Below are 25941 nucleotides of genomic sequence, written 5' to 3'. Positions count from 1 at the left end.
AAATGTACCACTATGCAGAAATCACTGCAATTTATTACCATGACAACACCATTATGATAAACAATATGACAGGAATGGACCAAATTGGTTCTTATAAATTGTTTCTGTGGTGTTTTACTATAATATTATACTGTTGTAAGAATGGTTTGAGGTAAACACTTACTTTTCTTTATTGTAGAACACCACCGAAGCCATGGTACCACACAACAGAGCTCTTAATTACTACACAAGAACGTAGAAAAACCCAATTCTGATTTTGCCATTTCAGGTATTTTGTTTACTGTTTTGTTGCAAAACCATGACACCATTCTGCGCCATTTTCCTTTCTGTCGCTTATGTGGACCTCTTAGTCCTGGTCGTATTCATTAGGGCACACCATATCAAAACATTTTGCAACTGAAAATGAAAACAAGCATTTCTCATTGGACGGATTCCATTTGCCCCTTTCTGTTTCCGTCCGTTTTCTTCAGTTTGGTGCCAAATGAATAGGACACTGGTGTTTGTTCCAAGCAGCTTTGCCTGGCTCTAGTGGAGCACCAAAGCCCCCCCTAACACTGACGCCTTAAGATTAGGGCTCCCCTGATCGTCTTCAAAGGGCCCTGGCTTCAAACATAGCCAAGAGACCCCTCTCTCCCTCTCTCTTCCCCCGGACAATCCATCCGCTCCTCTCTTTCTCTTCTCTGGCTAGGCATCACACCTTGTTACCTTTCAAAACCTCAAAATCTTTCCCCTTCGCTTTCCTCCACAGCAGACTTAAGATCTCTGTAGCCAATGCTCCAGCTTGCATCCCCTATTCAATTTCACTGTTCAAGGGACATGTTTAAGTCAGGTTCTGGAAGAATGAGGGAGAGAGAAAAGGAGCGATAAGGCGCACATGTGATTTATTCCCATTGTGTTGCTACCTTTGCTACATTGTTCTACCCTTCTTCATCCTGAGTGCTATTTCACTGTCTGGACACCTTTCATTCTCTTCTTTTGATGTTGTTTTCTTAGTTTCTTTTCAAAGGCAGAATTGTCCTTTCTTCTTCCCTGGAGCTCATCCCTATACATCGTTTTCTCTTCACGGCAACACCTTTAGCAGTCTTACTATAGAGAGAGATGTGTTCTCTTTTTCCACTCGGAGCCGTGCCTATTCCTTCGACAGTTTTGTCTTATGAATTATAAAAAAATAAAAAAATAGACTCGTTATTCAAGTCACTTCTTCATTTATCTTGGGCTTGTATTCAAGAAAATACACACACCGATTTTTCATTCCACACTCACAGTCCCATTTTAAAAATGGCAATATCCCACATGAGCCATTCTTTAAATGAACATCATTGTAGGAGCCGTTTTGGCCTGTGTGTTTGTTCTGTATATGTTGTCTGTGTGGCCGGGAGTGTAATTGCCTGAATATTACCGTAATATAAGATGCACCCAAATTGGCTCCAACAACTACGAATCAACTGTTATCTATGAAACATTTATGATATTTGAAGAGCAATGCAGAATTCAAAACCTATCACCCCTAAAAGCAACATATACATTAGGCTTAAGTTACATTAAGTATTCACTAGGCGAGTGTGTCCCATGTCGTGGTAAGGAGCGTTAACTTAAGATGTGTACGATCGTCTTGATGCAAAGCCATGCCTTAAACACCTAGGGAGACAATCAGTATTATCGTTTATTAATGTGTGCATGGTTGATGGTAGCTTGTAGACATGATTGATAACGCCACATAGCAATCTTTGTGATTTCCTTACTGAGTCCAGTGGACTACATGAGGTGCAAATCTACTTTGATAAAGCACAGAATATTGTTATCTGTTGTTGCCATCAAATCGCTAGTGGCTGAAGGTAAAATGATGAATTGACTGTTTTCATTGCCCATGCGGTCTCATAAGCTGTGATGTGCTCACACCTAAGGCATGTTTTTCATTCCAGCTCATATGATTTTGAACACAGCTAGTAAGCACACATGCACACCTCTTTCAATACCCTTTGCCCTGGAGGCTGTAACAAGCCAGGCATCCTTTGGAGAATGAAGGGAGAAGCAGGAGGAGAGAGAGAGATTGTTCTACATCAGCACTGTATCTCATGTCGCCACTTCTCCAGGGCTGCTAGATCAAGTAGTGGGGTTGGATAAGCAGGATAGGTACATGGCACACTAACATCAGGGACCTCACCTTGTATAGGCTGCTCCGCTCTAAAGAAAAAACATAAAACTCCCATTCGGTGTGGATTAATGGCAGGCCCAAGTGTATGCAGGAGGAGCAGTGAGTCAGTAATGGATGTTATAGGGGCTGCATTGTCTGGAGGGGATAAGACAGAGAGAAAGGGTGCCATCCACCTAAGCTTCATTACAGGCTGTTTTCACAGCCTCTCACTAGGTGCTGCTTGTGATTTATCCGTTTACATTTGAATAATTTAACAGACGCCTTGCTCAAGGGCACATCGACAGATTTTTCACCTCGTCGGCTCGGGGATTTGAACCAGTGATATTAAGGTTACTTGCCCAACACTTAAACGACTAGGCAAACTTTCAGGGCAATTGTAATATAGTAGGGACTGACAGCTAAGGAAGGTTCAGAAAGGCAGGTGGTACAACAGAAGATATTGTGCCATTTTTAGGTGAAGGTGCAGGGTTCATATTCACAGTGCAGAAATAATTTGCAATAAAACATTTTTATATATATCTTTTTTTAAGTGAACTTACGGTTCAGGGTTTTATTGTCTGTAATCGTCACCTGTGGATGATTGCCAATTGTTGACAACAACGTTACTTCTGCCCACAGGAATACACGATAGACGTGTTCTTCCGGCAAAGCTGGAAAGACGAGAGGTTGAAATTCGACGGGCCCATGGACATACTGCGGCTGAACAACTTGATGGCCAGTAAAATATGGACTCCGGACACGTTCTTCCATAACGGGAAGAAGTCGGTGGCTCACAACATGACCATGCCCAATAAACTACTGAGGATTCAAGACGACGGCACCTTACTTTACACCATGAGGCAAGTACAGCTCAAACCAAACTATTTGAATTAGTGTTAGAAATTATTAATGAAGTTGAATGAAATATTATTACTGTAGCAGGTTTAGCTTGTTCTTTCAATTTATGTGGAACCGAAACACACAGTCAAAAGTATGACCACCGTACCCAGTCTCCCCCAATGTCACCCTCAACCCAAACAAATTTCATTTGAATGCATGACACACATTGCATGTAGCACATATCCCCTTGTTTCTCCTCATCGAACCAGTCTCAGTGTAGGCCTCCCTTTGCCGCAGTAACCCCCCTAAATCAATAATTATGTTATTTATTGCGATATTTGACTCACTCAGTGCCAATGACGGGGGACATTATTTTGACAAGTGAGTCCCTGTAGAATACAGATGAAAGCATTGCCCAGTCAGAGGCCATTTGAATGGAATCACTTAGGAAAAGAGCATTGTCAGGTCCTTTAGGCTGGAATTGATATAGATAGAGAGCATCTCCACTGCACACAGTGCAATATATTTCAGAAATAGCCCACTATAAATCTGGGGGATGCTCATAGTATGTGTGCCCTATAAGAATTCTCTATCTCTATAGCTTTGGTTTCCATCAACTCTGGTTTATTACTGATTGCACCTTAGTTTAGATTAAAAAAAGGCTCTCATGCTTGTTTGGTACAACTCCATTGGTTGTTCATTCTGACACTACCAAACACAACATATAGCTACAGGATGTAATAGCCGTAACTATTGCATACTGGTTCACATCAACCATATTTGATGGAACAGTGCAGAAAATAACAAAGTGAAAAGGGTGTATGCCTGCACAGTTTGGTCGGCACGAGGGTGCGTGTGTTTTTGGATGTTACAGTGACGCATTGTGCCCCGCGTGTGTTGTATCTAGGTTGACGGTTCACGCGGAGTGTCCTATGCATCTGGAAGATTTCCCCATGGACTTCCACTCATGTCCCCTGAAGTTTGGCAGCTGTGAGTAATGCATGATGGACAAGTGCAGAGACACACAGGGTCACTGAGGGCGGCAGGGTATGACTCTCATGAAAAGGAAGTGTGATTTGAAATGCATGCGGGAATCAAATGTCTAGTTGGAGTTGCTCAATAGGTCATGTGTCATATGTTGCCGGGTCTGATTTAATAGATCTGTTGAGAGAAAGGGATAAAGCCTGTGCTGAGTACCATAGAACTAAAGATCCAATTGATTGGGAGTCCTACAGAAAATTAAGAAACACCAGTAAAACTAAAACTAGAAATCCAAAAGCATCCTTCCGAATTTATTCACACCCCTTAACTTTTCCACACTTTGTTGTGTAACAGCCTAAATTTAAAATGGATTCAATTTAGATTTTGTGTCACTGGCCTACACACAATACCTCAATAATGTCAAAGTGGAATTGTGTTTTTAGAAATGTTTACAAATTAATAAAAAATGTAAAGCTGAAATATCTTGAGTCAATAAGTATTCAACCCCTTTGTTATGGAACACCTAAATAAGTTCAGGAGTAAACAATTGCTTAAGTTAAATAATAAGTTGTACTCATTCTGTGTTCAAAAATAGTGTTTGAATGGCTACCTCATCTCTGTACTCCACACATACAAATAATTGTAAGGTCCCTCAGTCGAGCAGTGAATTTCAAACAATTGCAATGACTAATAAAGGTCACCTATTGGTAGATGGTAGAAAAAAAGAAAACATTGAATGTTCCTTCGAGCATGGTGAAGTTATTCATTACACTTTAGATGGTGTATCAATACACCTAGTCACTACAAAGATACAGGCGTCCTTCCTAACTCAGTTGCTGGAGAGAAATGAAATCGCTCAAGGATTTCACCGCCAATGGTGACATTAAAACAGTTAAAACAGAGTTTAATGGCCGTGATAGGAGAAAGCCGAGGATGGGTCAACAACATTGTAGTTACTTCACAATACTAATCTCAATGACCAAGTGAAAAGAAGGAAGCCTGTACAGAATACAAAAATATTCAAAATGTTTGCAATCAGACACTAAAGTAAAACTGCAAAAAAATGTGATAAAGAAAATAACTTTATGTCCCACTCCATATTTTTGTGGCTGCATCATGTTAAGGATATGCTTGTCATCGGCAAAGACTAATTTGTTTTTTAGGATAAAAACAAATGGAATAGAGCTAAGCACAGGCAAAATCCTAAAGGAAAACCTGGTTCAGTCTACTTTCCAATAGACACTAGGAGACAAATTCACCTTTCAGCAGGACAATAACTTAAAACACATGGCCAAATATAGACTGGAGTAGCTTACCTGTCATGTATACTCCCTCTCCAGCCTCTAGGTCATCAGGCTGCTGATTATCCCGCACACCTGTCACCATCGTCAAGCGCCCCAGCGCCTCATGACACTCACCTGGACTCCATCACCTCCTTGATTATCTTCCCTATTGTAAGGTTCAGCTTTTCTTTTCTTAGTCAACCTTGTGTTCTTTTTCTTTGCGTTCTTGAACGTAGCCCTGTCTTTCATTTTTGTTCATTGATTTCACCTGTGTTAGTTACTCACCTGGTCTCATCAGCTCCTTATTTAGTTCTTTCAGTTTTTTTTATGGTTGTGAGGTATGTTTGTTTTTGACTGACTACCTGTGTTTGACTATTGCCTGCCTGTGACCACGATTCCTGCCTTCTGCAAAGGCTTAATTAACATCTGCCACGCTCTGCGCATAAATCTACACCTTTTTCTCCCTGAGCATTCATTACAGAAAACAATACCCCACAACCATACAAACAGAAAGAACTGAACTAAATAGGGAGCGATGAGACCAGGTGTGAAACGAACACAGGTGAAATCAATGAACAAAAATGAAAGACAGGGCTATGTTCCAGAACACAAAGAAACAGGGCTACGTTCAAGAACACAAAGAAAAAGAACACAAGGTTGACTAAGAAAAGAAAAGCAGAACCTTACACATATCTGTCACTCCCCTTGGTTCTTTCCTCAGGTGTTATTGACTCTGTTTCATGTCGTTGCGTTGTGTTTCGTGTTTATTGTTTTGTTTATTTATTAAAACACTCACTCCCTGTACTTGCTTCCCGACTCTCAACGCGCTCGTTATATTACCAAGATGACTTTGAATGTTCCCCGAGTGTCCGAGTTACAGTTTTGACTTAAATTGGCTTGAAAATCTATGGCAAGACTTGAAAGTGGCTGACTAGCAATGATCAACAACCAACTTGACAGAGCTTGAAGAATTTTAAAAAGGATAATGTGCAAATATTGTACAATTCAGACGTGCAAAGCTCTTAGAGGCTTACCCAGAAAGACTCACAGCTGTAATCGCTGCCAAAGGTGATTCGAACATGTGTTGACTCAGGGTTGTGAATACTTCTGTAAATGAGATTTCAATTTCAATAAGTGGGGTATTGTATGCCGATGGGTGAGACACAACAAAATGTGGAATAAGTCAAGGTTGTATGAATATATGTATGTATACAGTATATAAGTAGTTAATTTTATTAGTTGTATCAGTAGTTGTAGCAGTATTTTTATTAGTTGTAGGCCTATTTGTAGTTTTTTTATTATGATTATTTCATTTGTATAATTATTAGACAGTAGTTGCCATATTATTCTTGTTACTAAGTATAGTTTTTTTTGTTTAGTGTTTTTCATTTGGACACTTGAAAACGAGATGATGCATCTCAAGAGATTTGATCCTGCAGAATTTCAAATCAATAGCATAAATGTACAGTACCAGTCAAAAGTTTGGACACACCTACTCATTGCAGGGTTTTCTTTCTTTATACTATTGTCTACATTGTAGAATAATAGTGAAGACATCAAAACTATGAAATAACACATATGGAATCATGTAGTAACCAAAAATGTTAAACAAATCAAAATATATTTTATATTTGAGATTCTTCAAAGTAGCAACTTTGCACAATCTTGGCATTATCTCAACTAGCTTCACCTGGAATGCTTTTCCAACAGTCTTGAAGGAGTTCCCACATATGCTGAGCACTTGTTGGCTGCTATTTCTTCACTCTGCGGTCCAACTCATCCCAAACCATCTCAGTTGGGTTGAGGTTGGGTGAATGTGGAGGCCAGGTCATCTGACGCAGGACTCCATCACTCTCCTTCTTGGTCAAATATCCCTTACACAGCCTGAAGGTGTGTTGGGTCATTGTCCTGTAGAAAAACAAATGACAGTCCCACCTAGCGCAAACCAGATGGGATGGCGTATGGCTGCAGAATGCTGTGGTAGCCATGCTGGTTAAGTCTGCCTTGAATTCTAAATAAATCACTGACAGTGTCACCAGAATGGATGATCACCAGCATGCGGAGATCATCCGTTCACCTACAAAGACACGGCGGTTGGAACCAAAAATCTAAAATTGGACTCATCAGACCAAAGGACAGATTTTTACCGTTCTAATGTCCAGTGCTTGTGTTTCTTGGCCCAAGCAAGTCTCTTCTTATTATTGGTGTCCTTTAGTAGTGGTTTCTTTGCAGCAATTAGACCATGAAGGCGTGATTCACACAGTCTCCTCTGAACAGTTGATGTTGAGATGTGTCTGTTACTTGATCTCTGTGAAGCATTTATTTTGGCTGCAATCTGAGGTGCAGTTAACTCTAATGAACGTATCCGCTGCAGTAGTGGTAACTCTGGGTCTTCCTTTTCTGTGGCGGTCCTTGTGAGCCAGTTTCATCATAGCGCTTGATGGTTTTTGCGACTGCACTTGAAGAAACTTTCAAAGTTCTTGACATTTTTTGTATTGACTGACCTTCATGTCTTAAGGTAGTAATGGACTGTTGTTTCTCTTTGCTTATTTGAGCTGTTCTTGCCATAATATGGACTTGGTCTTTTGTCAAATAGGGCTATCTTCTGTATACCATCCATACCTTGTCACAACACAACTGATTGGCTCAAACACATTAAGAAGGAAAGAAATTCCACAAATTAACTTTTAACAAGGCAAACCTGTTACCTGGAATGCATTCCAGGTGACTACCTCATGAAGCTGGTTGAGAGAATGCTAAGCGTGTGCAATGCTGTCATCAAGGCAAAGGGTGGCTACTTTGAAGAATCTCGAATAGAAAATATATTTTGATTTGTTTAACACTTTTTTGGTTACTACATGATTCCATATGTGCTATTTCATAGTTTTGATGTCTTCACTATTATTGTACAATGTAGAAAATAGTCAAAATAAAGAAAATCCTTGCAATGAGTACTGTAGGTGTGTCCAAACTTTTGACTGGTACTGTAGTTGCGGCCACCAGCTTTGAATGAATCACCACTGTGACCTTTGTTTTTGGTGTCATTCAGCGCTGCTCCTCGCTCTCCTCCATGTCAACAACACCATCACATTTTGTCATTTCCAAGAGGCAGAATATCATTTCTTTACTTCATTTGATTTGAGCCTAAACCCTTTATAAAATCCCACACCATAACAAACAAACAGGAGAATCAAGACCAGGAAAGACACAAGGATAAGAATAGATTTGGTTTCTGCTGCTACAAACTTCCGCCAGTTACAGCAATAATCATTGCATAACCGCTAAGGGTGTTGAATTGTTTCGATAAACATAACAAAGAAATGGGGCCAAATGCTTCAGCCCTTAAAAGCAACAAAAAAAAAGCTTAGTGATTCAGTATGTGACATTGCATATTGTGAAGTACACTGCAAGCCATCCACTGGCTGTAAAATGTTTGACCTATTAACCCCTAAAATCTAAAAGCCTAAGCCTGTGGGAGGGGGGGGGGGTTCTACTAAGCTAACATATGAAATAGTTTTAAGATGGTCATACCATGGATCATTTAGCTATTAGATTTTTTATTTTAGGCCCCATGCAGGTTTAAAAAAAATATACAATTTGATACAATATTGAATTTGTCTTTTACTGCTGTAGCCCATAGAAACGCATTGAATAACACATTCATAAATGGCAAAACAGACAGTCAAAAAATAAATCATAAAGGTTTTTTAGTGTATGTCCATACTTCCATTCATTTTAGAAACCAGTACTGAGTTACATTGAGACACTTGTGGGTTTCGTAGAACACCATTGTGTTCGTGAGTGTCTTCCCTTTCCATAATGGATGCTATAGACAGAAGTTGTCAAATCGGCGGTACCGACTTAAGACGAGTCCCGTGGGGCTTGTGGGCCAAACCGTTCAGACGCTGCAGACGTTTGTTTGTGAGAAGACCGATTTTCAGGATGCCTCTTAGTCTGCCAAACAGCACTGTAGCTCTGCCACTTTCCACTGCAGATGTGGAAGGCCGACATAGGTTCAATCCTGCACATCCGCCTATCTCTAACTTAAACAGACGGATTTTGATGGGGATTTTTGTATTATGTTTATTGATTGACGCATGGCTGCGTCAATCGACTATAGGGGGAAACTCATCCATTGCCAATAACCAATTAATAATACAAGCCTTACTTTAAATGTCAAGATGAATTAATATGTTAAGTGTTTTCATGGTGCAGCAAGACTCGCAGGGAGAGAATATGATTCCCTAATGGCATTGATGACTCACTGTTTGTCAATGTTTACTATATGAAATGTGTTATCCTCTTGATATCTGTGTCTCTGTATAAAACACCCACGATTAGGAAGATGCGATGGCTTTGGCAGAAGGGGCTTTCTGCCAAAACCATCACATCTTCCTTATCGTGGGTGTTTTATACAGAGACACAGATATCAAGAGGATAAGACATTTCTATACACACTGAGTATATATACCAAACATTAGGTACACCTTCCTAACATTGAGTTGCAACCCCTTTTGCCCTCAGAACAACCTCAATTTGTCAGGGCATGGACTCTTCAAGGTGTCGAAGGCATTCCACAGGGATGCTGGCTCATGTTGACTCCAATGCTTCCCACAGTTGTGTCAAGTTGGCTGGGTGTCCTTTGGGTGGTGGACCATTCTTGACACACACGGGAAACTGTCAAGCAGCGTTGCAGTTCTTGACACAAACCAGAACCTCGACACCTACTACCATACCCCGTTCAAAAGCACTTAAATATTTTGTCTTGCCTATTCACCCTCTGAATGGCACACATACACGATCCATGTCTCAATTGTCTCAAGTCCTTTTTTAACCTGTCTCCTCCCCTTCACCTACACTGACTGAAGTGGATTGAACAAGTGACATCAATAAGGGATCATAGCTTTCACCTGGATTCACCTGGTCAGTCAATGTCATGGAAAGAGCAGGTGTTCTTAATGTTTTGTATACTCAGTATATACAGTACCTATCTAAAGTTTGGACACGCCTACCTATTCAGGGGTTTTTCTTTATATTTACTATTTTCTACATTGTATAATAATAGTGGAGATATCAAAACTGTGAATTAACACGTATGGAATCATGTTGTAACCAAAAAAGTGTTAAACAAATCAAAATATATTTTAGATTTTAGATTATTCAAAGTAGCCACCCTTTGCCTTGATGACAGCTTTGCACACTCTTGAATGAGCAGGTGTCTAAACTTTTGACTGGTACTGTATATTATATACACACTAATATGGTGTGATTTGGATCCTATATAATTTATACTAGGTGTTCATTTCTTAAGTCAATAGTCATTTTCGTTCAGTTGCCTAACAAAATGTAACGAGAACAAAATGTACAACAGTCATTGAGATAAGCATCTGGAGTAGATTTTTTGTCGGAAATTATACAACCCTTAAACAGTTCAGTGACGTAATATACACGTTTCTCTTAAATGATCAGAAATGACAATGAATCACTGCCCTATTTTCAAATGCCACACTGATGTGGTGTTACCCTTACTCTTTTTGTGATCTTAGATGCCTATACAATGTCAGAGGTTACTTACGTTTGGACCAGTAAGCCTGCCGATTCTGTGGTGGTGGAAGGAGAGAGCTCCCGTTTGAACCAGTACGACCTGCTCGGCCAAACAGTAGGCCAAGAAACCATCAAGTCCAGCACAGGTAAACTCAGGATATTACCGTTTTTTTTAAAATCGCTTTGGTACTATTTCCACACGTATGTGGTACATTTTCACAACTCTTAGTACAAAACTCCAAACTGGTCACACTTGTAACGCAGCCAGTCTTTCATTCTAAACCTGTCAGTGTGCATTCATTTGGATTGTAAACATCACCACACAACCATTGATTCAAAATATAAATTTGTGAAATGCAATAAGAATATTGGTTTAATCCCAAAACACAACATAATGATATATTTTCGATTTAGTCGTTTTAACGACAAGTTAATCCAAAAGCAAACAATGGAAGATAGTACGTGTTTGAAAACATCCTTAGAAGTGTTGAAAGTAATATGCTACAGTACTGTAAATTACAGTAGATTACGGTTTTCACATACACTTAAATTACCCAACAAAATGTACAGATAATCTATATTTCCCATAATATCTATCCGATGTGTAATCAAAGGTGTGATCAATGAAGACATCCTCTACAATCGTTCATGCTACAACAAAAAATGAATAAGAAATTACATTTTAAAAATGTAATGAATCAAAATAAAACAATGTTTAGCACTCATTAATTTGCATCAAGCCCGTCTTAAACATTTGGCCATAAAATCTCATCCACATCACAATGAATGTCCTCATTGTTCATGCACCAAGCTTGCATTGATGTCGTTGCATGCCTCATCCATGGCCAGAAGGAGGGTGGCGCGCTCATGGGGATGGCTTTCGTACACCTTCCACCATGCTGAAAACAAATGAGAGTATGGGGGCAGGTATAGGGTCACGAATCGGGGAATTGGGGTTGGGCCCGAAACCATGCCTGAACCACCTCTGCATGATGGAACCAGACATTGTCCCAGACAATGACATAGGTGACCCCTTCACTGTGACATGACAGACCAATTCAATTGAGAAACACAATGAGTTGTGCAGCGTTGTAGAATCCAAGTAATGGCCTACGTCCAACCACACCATCTTCAGAGATTGTGTCGCTCATGGAGATGTTTCCCCCACGTTGTCCAGGCACTTGGACGATCGCTCGTTGGACGATGAGGTTCCACTCACAGGGTCGAATTTTGGCCAGGTTGAAGCCCGCTTCATCAACAAAGATATACTTGTAATGGTTCACAGCAGCATCAAGCACCATCACCCTCTAAAAATATATTTTGGTTAGATATTTTTACAGTATAGTTCCAATATGATATTGTGAAGTAGCATGTGCATTAATAGTAACAGTAATACAGTAGTATATAGTGTTGTACCTGAACATACTCGGCCCGCAGATGTTTCACCCAGTCGTTGCTTCTCTCAAAAGGCACCAAGTAAATGTATTTCAGAGATACCTGGTGCCTCTTCAAAAGGCGGGCGATTGTTGGTAGGCTGATGGACGCCACATTGGCAAAGGTGTCATCGTTCTCCTCAATGGCCTGCTTTATTTCAGACAGTCTTATTTCATTCCTGGCCCTCACTATTTCCACCACTGCCCACTCCTGCTGGTCGGTCAGCACACGGCCACGGCCACCACTATGGGGTTTTCTGTCAATTCTGATGGTAGAACAGAGTATACTGTCAGTAAGTAGATCACACTGTAAGAATACTGTAATATGTTTTGTGAATTTACATGCATTACAATATGTAATTTACTGTAAATGTAATGGTAAAGCATAGTACATATCCTGCAGACTTAACAGTTTTCTTGGCGACGTGTTCTCATAATCAAATTGACGGTCGATCTTTTCAGATTGGGGTGAACTAATCTGGCAGCCTTTGCCGTGGTAAGGCCTCTGTTTACAACATGGTCAGCGATGATGGCCCGGACTTCATTAGACACAACAGTTCCCTGTTCTCTGCCTCGCTCTCTCTGATGTCTACGTCTTTGACCCCTTTGATGGGGCCCATGCCCACCTCTTTGACCTCTTTGATGGTACCTATGCCCACCGCTCTGACGGGCCGCTTGTCCATAAGCTCTTTGATTTCTTCCTCTCCCTTGCTGTCTATCCTGCTCCATGTTGAAAGAAAGTGCAAGTGTACACACACCGTTTTATATGGTCACCAATTGTGGTTACCACTATGTGAAATCAATTAGCAATAACGAGTAGTAATCAGGTATGGTTATTATGTATCATACATGTCATTTAGATGTTTATACTTTACAAACACATATTTTATGTCTGTAGTTCTCAAAATCCATATATAGTAGACAAACCAGTTTAAAATCTATAGGTTTACCAAACGGTTAAGTGATTAACCATTAAGCGCAGATGGATTAAGGGATGGTCAAATGTATTTAAACAAATGACAAGAGAATCATATAAAAAGTATTGTGAGCATTGCATTGTGAAAGGCAATTACTTTATATGAAAGGTATTTCTAGATGTAACACTGATTAGGTTTGCTGAAAAAGTTACTGTGTGATTTTGTGTGTTGTACTTAGTGATTTGAAATGTGCTTAACGTTTTTTTTTAAATTGCCTTTTTGATAATCTGTTTTGAGTTTTGTACTGAGTTGTGAAATTTTCCCACATACTTGTGAAAAGACTACCAAAGCGAAAAAAAGAAGAAAAAAAAAACGGTATTTCACTTGGTTATCCACTCAATTAGATAAGCACATGCTCCCCCTGCAGGCCTGGATCCCATCGCTGCCACCAAATGCAACAAAGTGAAAATAAACTAAATCAGAGTACCCGTGAAGGACAGTATAGGAATTTATTCAACATCACTTTGTAGTTGGCCAACGTTTAGTGCTTGTCACTGCTGGCTGCATATGTTTGTTCAGTGGTTCTCAACCCGTTTTGGTTACTAAATCCCCCAATTACATCTCACTCATCCCAAAGAACCCCCTCTTTTGCAACCAAGAACTAGGCCTAGATTCTTGTGAAATCCTCCAAAGACCCCACTGTGGATAGGCCAAGTCTCCCCAAGAGTACTAGAAACCCAGGTTTCTAAACACTATTAGTTGACCCAGCCTGTGGATAACAGAGGCTGAAAGAATGTTCAGTCCCTGTCCTATCATACTGACACAGTCCTCTCAGCTGGAGATACAGTAACTGCATGTCTGATGAGCTTATTTGTAAGAGCTGCGACTAGTCTGACTAGGGAACCAACTGCACAAAACAACAACCGATTCTGCTTTGACTGTTGAAATAAGAGACTCTCCACTTTACTTTGGACCAATCGGACTATAAAGGCTTCGGAGACACAGGTGCGCAGCCTCCTACGGGAGGCAAGAGGGGAACACTCCTGTTCTACTCTGTCGGTTGGAGAGGAAGCAGAAGCACAGCTGTAGGAGCTGCCATTCACTCAGACACACAGGGGAGCTCCGTTCTGAAAGGAGGGCCGCCTCCTTATTCCTGAGCTGTACTGCTGCTGCTGGTCTTATTTTGGAGCCATCGTAAGTCACAAGAGGAGCCTTGTCTCACAGAAGTGCACCAGAGCGATAAACGGGGAAGAAATGCTGTGTTCTGGGCTGTGAAACAAACACACAGTAAAAAAGGGAAGGAAAAGTCTGTGTATAGGAACAGATGGAGAAAAAAAAGCTGTCAACAAAGGGTTTGGAGGGGAGTCCTTAGCGTAAGGAGAGCCATCCAACAGTGACACATACACTCCACCAAGAGACAGACAGGCTCGTTTTAGCTGTATGGCGAACAGGTTGTTTGTCAATATTGAGCATTTTGACCTTTCGAAATGCAGTTTTTCATCTGATTTTAGGGGTGTTACAAAATATGTGTAACACCCCTAAAGGGAAAGCAGAAGGCACCGTGGAATTATTTATTTTTTATTACATTACATTTCTTGACTGAGCTCCACCATTGAAATAAAAGCAAAATATACTAATGCCAAAAGCTCCTAGGAAAATACAGAATAATAGTTATTTATAGCCACAGAGAAGCCATAGAGAAACCTCAGAGAAATGCGGGATACGCTCCAGCTATGTGGCATGGCATGTATTGTCTTGTCACCATGACCTTTGGCAGCAAAACGGATCAATACGGTGGCCAATGTAGTGGTCTTCAATGATTAGTATCTGCCCTCCCTCTGCATGTCTCTGCATGCGTCTCTGGGGAGCACTCTCGTCACACAAGTCATTACATGTTTGAAACACTCTCGAGGATCTTCATGACCAGGTCAGTCTGGTTCTATGCAGCGTGGATCTATTCTCCTCCTCTGTCATCCCTCCTCTGTCATCCCTCCTTTTCCCCCTCCTTCCTTCCCTTCTTCTTCTTCCCCTTCACTTAGTGTCACATACTTCAAAATGAGCAGACCAAGGGGCAGCGTGCATTGAGTTCCACATCTTTTTAATACAAAGTGAAACTAAAAACAAAACCACAAAACTTACAAAGAACGTGAAGACGTAGTGCCCAAACACACTAACACAAACACACAATATCCCACAAACACAAGTGGGAGAAATGGCTACCTAAATATGATCCCCAATTAGAGGCAACGATTACCAGCTGCCTCTAATTGGGAACCATACAAAAACACCAACATAGAAAATATAAACTAGAACACCCCCTAGTCACGCCCTGACCTACTACACCATAGAGAACCAAAAGCTCTCTATGGTCAGGGCATGACAGTAACCCCCCCCCCCCCAAAGGTGCGGACTCCGGCCGCAAAACCTAAAACCAAATGGGGAGGGTAGGGTGGGTGATTAGTGTCGGTGGCGGCTCCAGTGCAGGTCATAGCCCCCGCCCAGACCCCGGATCCAGCCATTGCGCCGTGCTGAAGCAGGCACGGCGCAAAGGAGGGCTCCGGTCATGGAGCTGGGTTGGACGCCGTGCCTGGACTGGGCACCGGCGCAATGGAAGGCTCCTGCCATGGAGCGGGACTGGATGCCGTGCCTGGACTGGCCACCGGCGCAGAGGAAGGCTCCTGCCCTGGAGCGGGACTGGATGCCGTGCCTGGACTGGGCATCGGCGCAGAAGAAGGCTCCCGACATGGAGCGGGACTGGACACCGCCACAGGGAGCTCCGGGCCGTTGACCGTCACAGAAGGCTCCGGACCGTTGACCGTCGCTGGAGGTTCCGGACCGTGGACCGTCGCTGGAGGTTCCGGACCGTGGACCGTCGCTGGAGGTTCTGGACCGTGGACCGTCGCTGGAGGTTCCGGACCGTGGACCGTCGCCGGAGGTTCTGGACTGGGGAGGCGCACTGGAGGCCTAGTGCGTGGAGCCGGCACAGGTTTCACCAGACTAATGACACGCATTTCAGGGCGAGTGCGGGGAGCAGGCACAGGACGTACCGGGCTGTGGAGGCGCACTGGAGGCCTGGTGCGTGGAGCCGGCACAGGTGGTACCGGACTGGTGACACGCACTTCAGGGCGAGTGCGGGGAGCTGGCACAGGACGTACTGGACTGGGGAGGTGCACCGGAGGCCTGGTGTGTGGAGCCGGCACAGGTGGCACCGGACTGGTGACATGCACTTCAGGGTGAGTGCGGGGAGCTGGCACAGGACGTACCGGACTGGGGAGGCGCACCGGAGGCCTGGTGCGTGGAGCCGGCACAGGTGGTACCGGACTGGTGACACGCACTTCAGGGCGAGTGCGGGGAGCTGGCACAGGACGTACCGGACTGGGGAGGCGCACCGGAGGCCTGGTGCGTGGAGCCGGCACAGGTGGTACCGGACTGGTGACACGCACTTCAGGGCGAGTGCGGGGAGCTGGCACAGGACGTACCGGACTGGGGAGGCGCCGGCACAGGTGGCACCGGACTGGTGACACGCACTTCAGGGCGAGTGTGGGGAGCAGGCACAGGAGGTACCGGACTGGGGAGGTGCACTGTGCTGCAGCACTCTCATCGCTACCACCTCTCTCCGGAATCTTTCATCGAATTCCTCCTCCGACTCCCAAACAGGTTCTGGCACTCTCCGCTGCTCGGCCACCAGTTCCATGTGCCCCCCCCCCCAAAAGAAATCTTGGGGTTTCTGTGGCTGTGGTCCCCGGCGTCGTCGCTGCTCCATGGCGACTCCCACCAAGGAAGGGTCTCGTGTCCTCCCATGATTTCCTCCCATGTCCAAAACACCTTCTCCTCCATGGCACGCTGCTTGGTCCTTGCGTGGTGGAATATTCTGTCACGCACTTCAAAATGAGCAGACCAAGGGGCAGCGTGCATTGAGTTCCACATCTTTTTTATACAAAGTGAAACTAGAAACAAAACCACAAAACTTACAGAGAACGTGAAGACGTGGTGCCCAAACACACTAACACAAACACACAATATCCTACAAACACAAGTGGGAGAAATGGCTACCTAAATATGATCCCCAATTAGAGGCAACGATTACCAGCTGCCTCTAATTGGAACCATACAAAAACACCAACATAGAAAATATAAACTAGAACACCCCCTAGTCACGCCCTGACCTACTACACCATAGAGAACCAAGGGCTCTCTATGGTCAGGGCGTGACACTTAGACATCACACACTCCCGGGTTTAGTGCCACTATCCATTACTACCCATAAGTCAACATTCCAACGATGTAGAGAAAATTACTGTTGGGTGTTTTAACATCCAATGGGAATTTGTAATCTGTTCTCATTGAGGAGAAAGCCCTACGATCTCAACTAAATGATTCAGTCATATGCCACTGGTCTGAAAGTGCAGTGCTTAAAAGATTGAATTCCTGGGCTTAAGTGCCACTAAGAGCGTTGTCCAAGTGAAATACGGAGGAGCCCCCGTCACTGAATCCCTTCGTTTTACTATCCCCTACATATTTGCTGATTGTGTTTAAATTAATCATTCATTAGTACCGTGTCAGTGTGTAGTGTTTAGTCGTTTGGCACGACTAACTGTATTCTGAGGCTTGAGTGTGAGGGACATCTTGCATCGGGCCACAAACATAACTGCTAAATTGTTTTAGAAAATTATTTTATTTTATTTTTACATTGAGTCACAGAGAGGACGGGGGTGTTTTCCAAAGCAAATGAGTGGACCGGAAATGACAAAATAACTCAAAGTTCATATTTGTACATTTTAATGAATTCATGAAAATGTGCATCTCAAGTGGAGGCGTGCTGGCATCATCAGTGCCGACAGGAGGCTGAAGCGATCTAGAACCAGGCTCTCCATCTTCATTTACACCAACAGAGGGCTATATCAGCGCTGCCCTATGTCTCCTGCCTCATTCTGTAATGAGAGTGTATTGCTCATCTGCTGGGAAGGCATCCTTCCCCTGGTCTACTCCATTCCCCATCAAATGTGGCTGACTTAACAAGCTATAGGGGAAGGCAGGCTAGCCACCTCCCATCTGCCGCATTAGAACATTGCAAGTCCCTCACCACCACCGTCTCCAGGCCACCACCGGGGTTGGAGGGTGAGATTTGTATCTTCAGTATTTCCCATCCTTGGTGGCCCAGGATCAGTATCCGGCTGTGCTTCTTTATATCCTCCCCAAGCTGAGGCCAAGTAGTGAAGTCCACACACCTCCACCCGCCCCCGTTGGACAGAAGAGCAACAACCCAATCTGTGGTCTTCATCTTCAGCCAGGGGTGAAGGGTGAGATCCATTTCTCTGGCACTGCCAACCCTGGCTGTGGCAGGAGGGTTACGTACATACCTCCATCCACCTCTGAGGACATTGCTTTAGAAGATGCAGATTTTGAGTGATAGTCTGATGTTCTTGGCTCTCCATACTGGTCTTAATATGGTGATCACGTTGCTCATGGAATTGCCATCCTTGGTCATCTTTCTCCCAAGACAAATGAACTCATCCACCTCTTCCACAGCAGGGTTGTTGATGTTGGTTTTGGTGATCACCATAATGGTTTTTGTCTTTTGAATGTTGAGTCCTGCCATTTGTGCAGTCTGCCAACTTCTGAGTTTTTTCCTGCACGTCCCGATGTCAACTTGCAAGAATAGCGAGATCACCTGCATAGGCCAGATCCTCAAGCACTTAGTCAAGGGTCCATATGATCCCACATTTTCCACCTGTTGTGGAAAGCATTAAGACTCCCTCTAAATGGGTCTTAAGCAGGCAATACTGTAAGTGCTCTTGAATAACAGGGATACAAAATATTTTGCGATTAGCCCGAAAAAAAATCACGCTTTCCTTCTGCCAAGTGGCAGTATCAAGGCCTTTATTGCAGAATCACAACAAATGAGATATATTTCTCTGTTCTGTTGCCATGGGTAACACACATCTTTCTCTACTCATCTCTAATCTTGGGTTCTTTTTTAGATATTCTCCCATTACAAGTCGTGTATGCTGTTGCGTCATTGGCATTATTTAATGTCCTCGGATGCGCTTTAGTTTTCAGATGTGGTTATACAGTTGCCCTGTGCAATGCTTAATTCAATTGGCCTTGTTTGAAATCTGAAAAGTACACCATTTTTCTAACATTGCATATCAAACCCAAGGTGTCCACATCCATATTATTATGAATTCGCCTAGTGATAAATGTGAACTGGTGAAAAAACAAATATAATTGTACGTGAATGAATATGGCTACCCTTTAAAGAGTGGTACTCTAGTTTGGGCAGTATAAGTTAATAAAGCACTCTTTCTCTCTGCAGGCGAATACACTGTCATGACGGCACATTTCCATTTGAAGCGGAAGATTGGCTACTTTGTGATCCAGACCTATCTACCATGCATCATGACTGTCATCCTCTCCCAAGTGTCCTTCTGGCTGAACAGAGAGTCCGTGCCAGCTAGGACTGTGTTTGGTGAGTATAGGGCCACCTATCCTGCTTTGATGTCAAAGGGAGATATGCACAAAAGTTTGAGAGGATTTGTGTAACCCTTTTGCTCTATCCATATCTCTCCTGCTTTCTCCCACCATTTTTTTTTTTACTTACCCAAGCATTGGTCCTCTTCTTACCCTGTCTCACTATATCTCTTTCTCTCTCCCTCCCGGTCTTATTTTGGCTTGGTCCTGCATTGGTGACATAGTAGTGGCAAGTTATCATGTCATGCAGACCGCCTAATTGCAGTTCAGTGTTGCTCTGTGGTGCCAGGAGCCTTGAAGATGTGCCCTGTGTATCCGTTTGCCTGTTTTCCGACCCACTCTGCAGTATAGCTGTTTGTATTACTGTGTAATGAATGAGCAACATTTGTTCCAATGTGATCCTGTGCGACAGCCTGAAAAGCCAAGTGAGTGTTTGTTCTGCCATAGCAAGGTAATTGAATTTAGTGCTAGGGGCCAAGAGGAGGGCTAGCTTAATAGTGTGATTAGAACTTAGCCTGTTTACGAAAAGCAGGGGGTTGTTTGGTTGCCAATGCCAGACCCCAGCGAAAATAGGCGTTTTCATTTATCTGACTTTCATTTATCTACATGTCCAGCCCTTATATTTAGCCTCACAATGAAGTGTTTTACCATTTTCTTTTCAGGACAACCAGGGCTACAGGTAGAACACAAAACAATTAGACATAAACAGTTGCATTCATGAGTTTTGTTGACAAATGTCAAAAGAAATAAGGCCTGCCTTAAAACCTCTCTGGGGTATGTGGGACGCTAGCGTCCCACCTGCGGGACACACTATTCAACAGCCAGTGAAATAGCAGGGCGGCAAATTCAAAACAACAAAAATCTCATAATTCAAATTTCTCAAACATACAACTATTATATCCCATTTTAAAGATACACTTCTCGTTAATCTAACCACATTGTCCGATTTCAAAAAGGCTTTACGGCGAAACATAACATTAGATTATGTTAGGACAGCGCCTAGACAAGAAAAACCACACAGCCATTTTCCAAGCAAGGAGAGGCGTCACAAAAACCAGAAATACAGCTAAAATTAATCACTAACCTTTGATGATCTTCATCAGATGGCACTCATAGGACTTCATGTTACACAATACATGTATGTTTTGCTCGATAAAGTTCATATTTATATCCACAAAACCCATTTTACATCGGCGTGTAATGTTCAGAAATGTTTTGCCTCCCAAAACTTCCGGTGAATGAGCACATCAATTTACAGTAATACTCATCATAAACGTTGATAAAATATTCAACTGTTATTCAAAGAATTATAGATACACTTCTCCTCTTTCAAAAAAGCTTTACGGCGAAAGCAAACTTTGCAATAATCTGAGTACAGCGCTCGGATATCAAAACAAGCCATACAGATACCCGCCATTTTGGGGTCAACAGAAATGACAAAAATTACATTATAAATATTCACTTACCTTTGATGATCTTCATCGGAATGCACTCCCAGGAATCCCAGTTCCAGAATAAATGTTTGTTTTGTTCGATAAAGTTCACATTTTTGTCCAAATACCTCCATTTTGTTCGTGCGTTCAGTCGAGTAATCCAAATCCACTGTGCTCGCGCAGTGATTTCAGACAAAAAGTCAAAAAAGTAATATTACAGTTCGTAGAAACATGTCAAACGATGTATAGAATCAATCATTAGGATGTTTTTATCATAAATCTTCCATAATATTCCAACCAGACGATTCCTTTGTCTTCAGAAATGAAAAGGAACAAAGCGAACTCTCACGTGAGTGCGTGCGATTGAGCTCATGTCATTTTCTCAGTCATCTGATTCCAATGGCTCTTATTCTCCCCCCATTCACATTAGAAGCATGAAACAACGTTCTAAAGACTGTTGACATCTAGTGGAAGCCTTAGGAAGTGCAAAATGACCCCATTGACACTGTATACTGGATAGGGAATCACTTGAAAAACTACAAACCTCAGATTTCCACACTTCCTGGTTGGATTTCTTCTCAGGTTTTTGCCTGCCATATGAGTTCTGTTATACTCACAGACATCATTCAAACAGTTTTAGAAACTTCAGAGTGTTTTCTATCCAAATCTACTAATAATATGCATATTCTACCTTCTGGGCCTGAGTAGCAGGCAGTTTACTACGGGCACGCTTTTCATCCGGACGTCAAAATACTGCCCCCTACCCCGATGAAGTTAACAAATCCTGATTAAAATTAATTTATATGAATTCTCTAAGTACAGAAATTGTTTGATCAGTGGGAAATTAATATTCAACCTGTCAGTGACAACTGTGTGGAGTTTGTGACAGCAACTATGTGACCTTATTACAGTATTATAAACACTTTATCCCGGGATTTCCTATGATCTTCTATGTAGAAAAACACCTGACCTTCTAATGACTCCTGTGTAGCTTGTGAGCTTCATAGAGCAAAACATGTTACAAGTGGGTGTTCGTGAGAGTCTTAGCTTTTAATAGTTAGAAGCTCAAACCATTCTGATGCTACAGACGATTTTGTGAAAAAGACCCAGCCCCTTCGGGATCCGCCCTCGTCTCACAAACACCGCTCGAGTTCAGCTCCACGTTAATCAGAAGAAATAGACAAATCCAATGGTGCAACCCAGAATGTAGCTCAAATACAAAGTTTAAAAGGGGTTAGAAGTCCTAAATCACGCTGGCACAACGGTGGGGCTCATTGGGTTAATATTCCCCCACGGACTACATAGACTGCAGAAATATGCTCTATACACATGGGCAGACATTGATTGACAGATTTTATTTGGTCATTTGAAAACATGTACAGCACAGTCATATCACTGCAGAGATGATTACCATTCACACATGATAAACACAATATATTATATAAAGAATAAGCACATTACACAATAAAGTCAGCAACTTCTGGTGTGAATAACCTTTCTGAATGAATCATGTAAACAAAGCAAGCAACTTTTGACTGAAGATGGCAGTTAAAAATGTACCCTGGAGCTGTATGACTCTAAAGGCCACATAACTCCAACTAGTGAAAAAATAGGTTTATTTTAGCAGTTACTGTATGATAAGTATCATGTTTTCTGCTTAATACAAATTATACATACAAATAATTTAGGTTTTGTGATAACGACCTTTTAAAAGTTACCTTTTTTTATCACGTTTATGGTGGAATGTCTGTTCCAGGCTTTACTGGTAGATTGGTTTGGTAATACTGAATGGAGGCTGTGCTAGCCTGGCATACACTTTTGAGGGTGTTAGTACTGTATGTTAGTGTGTATGCAGCACCGCCAACAACCATCCCGATGTGTTCACGGTAGAATTGGACGTAGTTGTGTAACCAGCTTTAAAGGATCAGGACATTTCTAGATAGGATTGGGTTTGCTCTGAAAAGGGGGAGTTGGTTGGTTTATTACTCTCTGTGTCCCTTTAAGTCTCCTCATATTTCAGTGCCACAGATAGTATACCATCGGCGAAGTGGGTAGCAAATTCATGTTTTTTCTGCAGATAAGAAAGAAAATTGGTTAAAGAAATTCAAGCATTTATTCTCAACCTTAGTTCTAAAAATACAATTTGAGTAAATACAGTGTCATCTCTTATTTGCAGAGACAATGTTTTTACTTCATGTTTGATGTAAATGGCATCCAGACACTTTTTTTATGATTTCACTTGTTTTTGAGAAACCACCGATTCACTTTTTCATACTCGTTGTGCAGTAAGAGGGCTGTGAAAAAGCCTGAACAAATGCTCCAAAAACGCCCAAATACATATTTTTAGAAATGGAAAAGCTCTCAGTATAGTGATGCAGGTCTTTAGATGTTGTACGCATGAAATGTGACCGACCATCTTATGTAGAAACATTTAAAATTGTGTTTTTTTAATTGGATAAAAGTGGAGACTTTTAGAGCTACAAAATGGAATATCATACTCTACAGTTGATGAACAATGTGAAAGGAATTTTGCTTCGAAAGTTGATAAACTTGTAAACTCACTTTTGAGAAAATGGCCTTTGAACATTTTGGTACTACTATTGAATAACTATTCTTTGTCTACACCCATTCAGCATTGTTCACACCCTCTTAAGCTTTAGCCCCACCCATCTCTTAACAGCAGTTAAGCACGCAGGTTAACTTGCTAGTTACTTCCAGACATCTAAGTAAGAGAGAACAGCTCACTGAATGTTACTCTCCCTAGCAGAGCTGGTTAGGCTGTTATGTTATCCAGAGCAATGGTGACTGCAACTGTGCTGTCAGATTGACCGTTCGTAAATTCAGAGTGTTTCGCATTCAGAGCGCACACCGGATGCTCTGGCCGATGAGTAGTGTTAATCCGAACGTTGATCCGGCAGTCAAGCACCCAAGCTAACTGGCTAACATTGGCTAGCTTGCTAGCTACTTCCAGACACATACTGAGAGAACACCCAACTCTGACCATTTTACTCGCCCTAGCAGAGCTGGTTAGGCTGTTTTCATGTTATCCAGAGCGTTGGTGACTAACTGTGCTGCTGGTGTAATGAGGTGCGTACTGGCGGCAAAGAAGTCAAGCGCAGGAGAGCAAAAACTGATTTACAACGGTGTCGTTTAATAAAACATAAACAACCGTCAACAGAACAATACATGAAATCGGTCAAACAAAACCCGGTAATAACCAGCATACCGTGCACAAGCACTACAAGAAACAATTACAGACAAGGACATGGGGGGGAACAGAGGGTTAAATACACAACATGTAATTGATGGAATAGGAACCAGGTGTGATGGAAGGAAAGGGTAAACACAAAATGGGTGAAACACATGGCCCACCTTGCCTGGCGAGGGTTCAGTCTTCTCAATGCCCGGATGTACTCCAGATTGCGGTGGTCAGTCCAGATGAGAAAAGGGTGTCTAGCCCCCTCAAGCCAATGTCTCCAATGCCTTGACGACAGCCAACAGCTACCGGTCCCCCACGTCATAGTTTCGCTCCGCCGGGCTGAGCTTTTTCGAGAAGGCGCAGGGGCGGAGCTTCGGTGGCGTACCCGAGTGCTGAGAGAGCACAGCTCCTATCCCAACCTCGGACGCGTCCACCTCCACTATGAACGCCAAAGAGGGATCCGGATGGGTCAGCACGGGAGCCGAGGTAAACAGAGCCCTCAGGTGACTAAAAGCCCTGTCCGCCTCAGCCGACCAGAGCAAACGCACCGGGGCCCCCTTCAGCAGTGAGGTAATGGGAGCCGCAACCTGACCAAAACCTCGGATAAACCTCCGGTAGTAGTTGGCAAACCCTAAGAACCGCTGCACCTCCTTTACCGTGGTGGGAGTCGGCCAATTACGCACGGCTGAAACGCGGTCACTCTCCATCTCCACCCCTGAGGTGGAAATGCGATACCCAAGCATTTCTCAGCCTTGACGTACAGGTCATGCTCCAACAGGCGACCAAGCACCCTGCGCACCAGGGACACATACTCGGCGCGTGTAGCGGAGTATATCAGAATGTCATCAATATACACCACTACACCCTGCCCATGCAGGTCCCTGAAAATCTCGTCTACAAAGGCTTGGAAGACTGATGGCGCATTCATCAACTCGTACGGCATGATGACGTACTCATAGTGCTCTGAGGTGGTACTGAAAGCCGTCTTCCACTCGTCTCCCTCTCGGATACGCACCAGGTTGTAAGCGCTCCTGAGATCTAGTTTAGTGAAGAAGCGCGCCCCGTGCATTGACTCAATCGCTGTGGCTATGAGTGGTAGCGGGTAACTATACCACAGACCTCCCTCCTTCTTCTTCACAAAAAAGAAACTCGAGGAGACAGGTGAAGTGGAGGACCGAATGTACCGCTGACGCAGGGATTCGGAGACATATGTTTCCATAGCCTCTGTCTCCGCCTGTGAGAGGGGATACACATGACTACTGGGAAGTGCAGCGTCTACCAGGAGATTTATCGCACAATTGCCCCGTCGATGGTTTGGTAGCTGAGTCGCCTTCTTTTTAGAGAAGGCGAGAGCCAAATCGGCATATTCAGGGGGAATGTGCACGGTGGAGGCCTGGTCTGGACTTTCCACCATAGTAGCACCAACGGAAACCTCTAAACACCTCCCCGAGCACTCCCGTGACCACCCCATGAAAGCCCTCTGTGGCCAAGAAACAGTGGGGTCATGACAAACTAACCAGGGTAGGCCTAGCACCACGGGAAAAGCAGGAGAGTCAATAAGGAAGAGACTAACTCTCCTTGTGCCCCCCCTGCGTCACCATACCCAGAGGAGCGGTGGCCTCCCTGATCAAACTTGACCCTAATGGTAAACTATCTAAGGCGTGAACGGGGAAGGGCACAACCACGGGAACAATGGGGATCCCTAA

The 25941-nt window shown here is 43.1% G+C and overlaps 1 protein-coding gene across 1 annotated transcript in view; it reads left to right on the top strand.

The window, feature by feature from the left end:
• The window catches only part of LOC115205137 (gamma-aminobutyric acid receptor subunit alpha-2), a 60426-nt gene that overhangs the window by 15078 nt on the left and 19407 nt on the right, over nt 1–25941 (top strand). The window contains exons 5-8 of the mRNA XM_029770821.1: nt 2774–2994; nt 3882–3964; nt 10785–10928; nt 19449–19601. Of these exons, the coding sequence (XP_029626681.1) occupies nt 2774–2994; nt 3882–3964; nt 10785–10928; nt 19449–19601 (601 nt within the window). The remainder of the gene's footprint in view (nt 1–2773; nt 2995–3881; nt 3965–10784; nt 10929–19448; nt 19602–25941) is intronic.

The sequence above is a fragment of the Salmo trutta genome, chromosome 13 (assembly GCF_901001165.1).
Source record: "Salmo trutta chromosome 13, fSalTru1.1, whole genome shotgun sequence".
NCBI classification, from domain to species: Eukaryota; Metazoa; Chordata; class Actinopteri; order Salmoniformes; family Salmonidae; genus Salmo; species Salmo trutta.
Note: the sequence above shows the minus strand (reverse complement) of the source record. Positions and strands in the feature narration are given on the sequence as shown.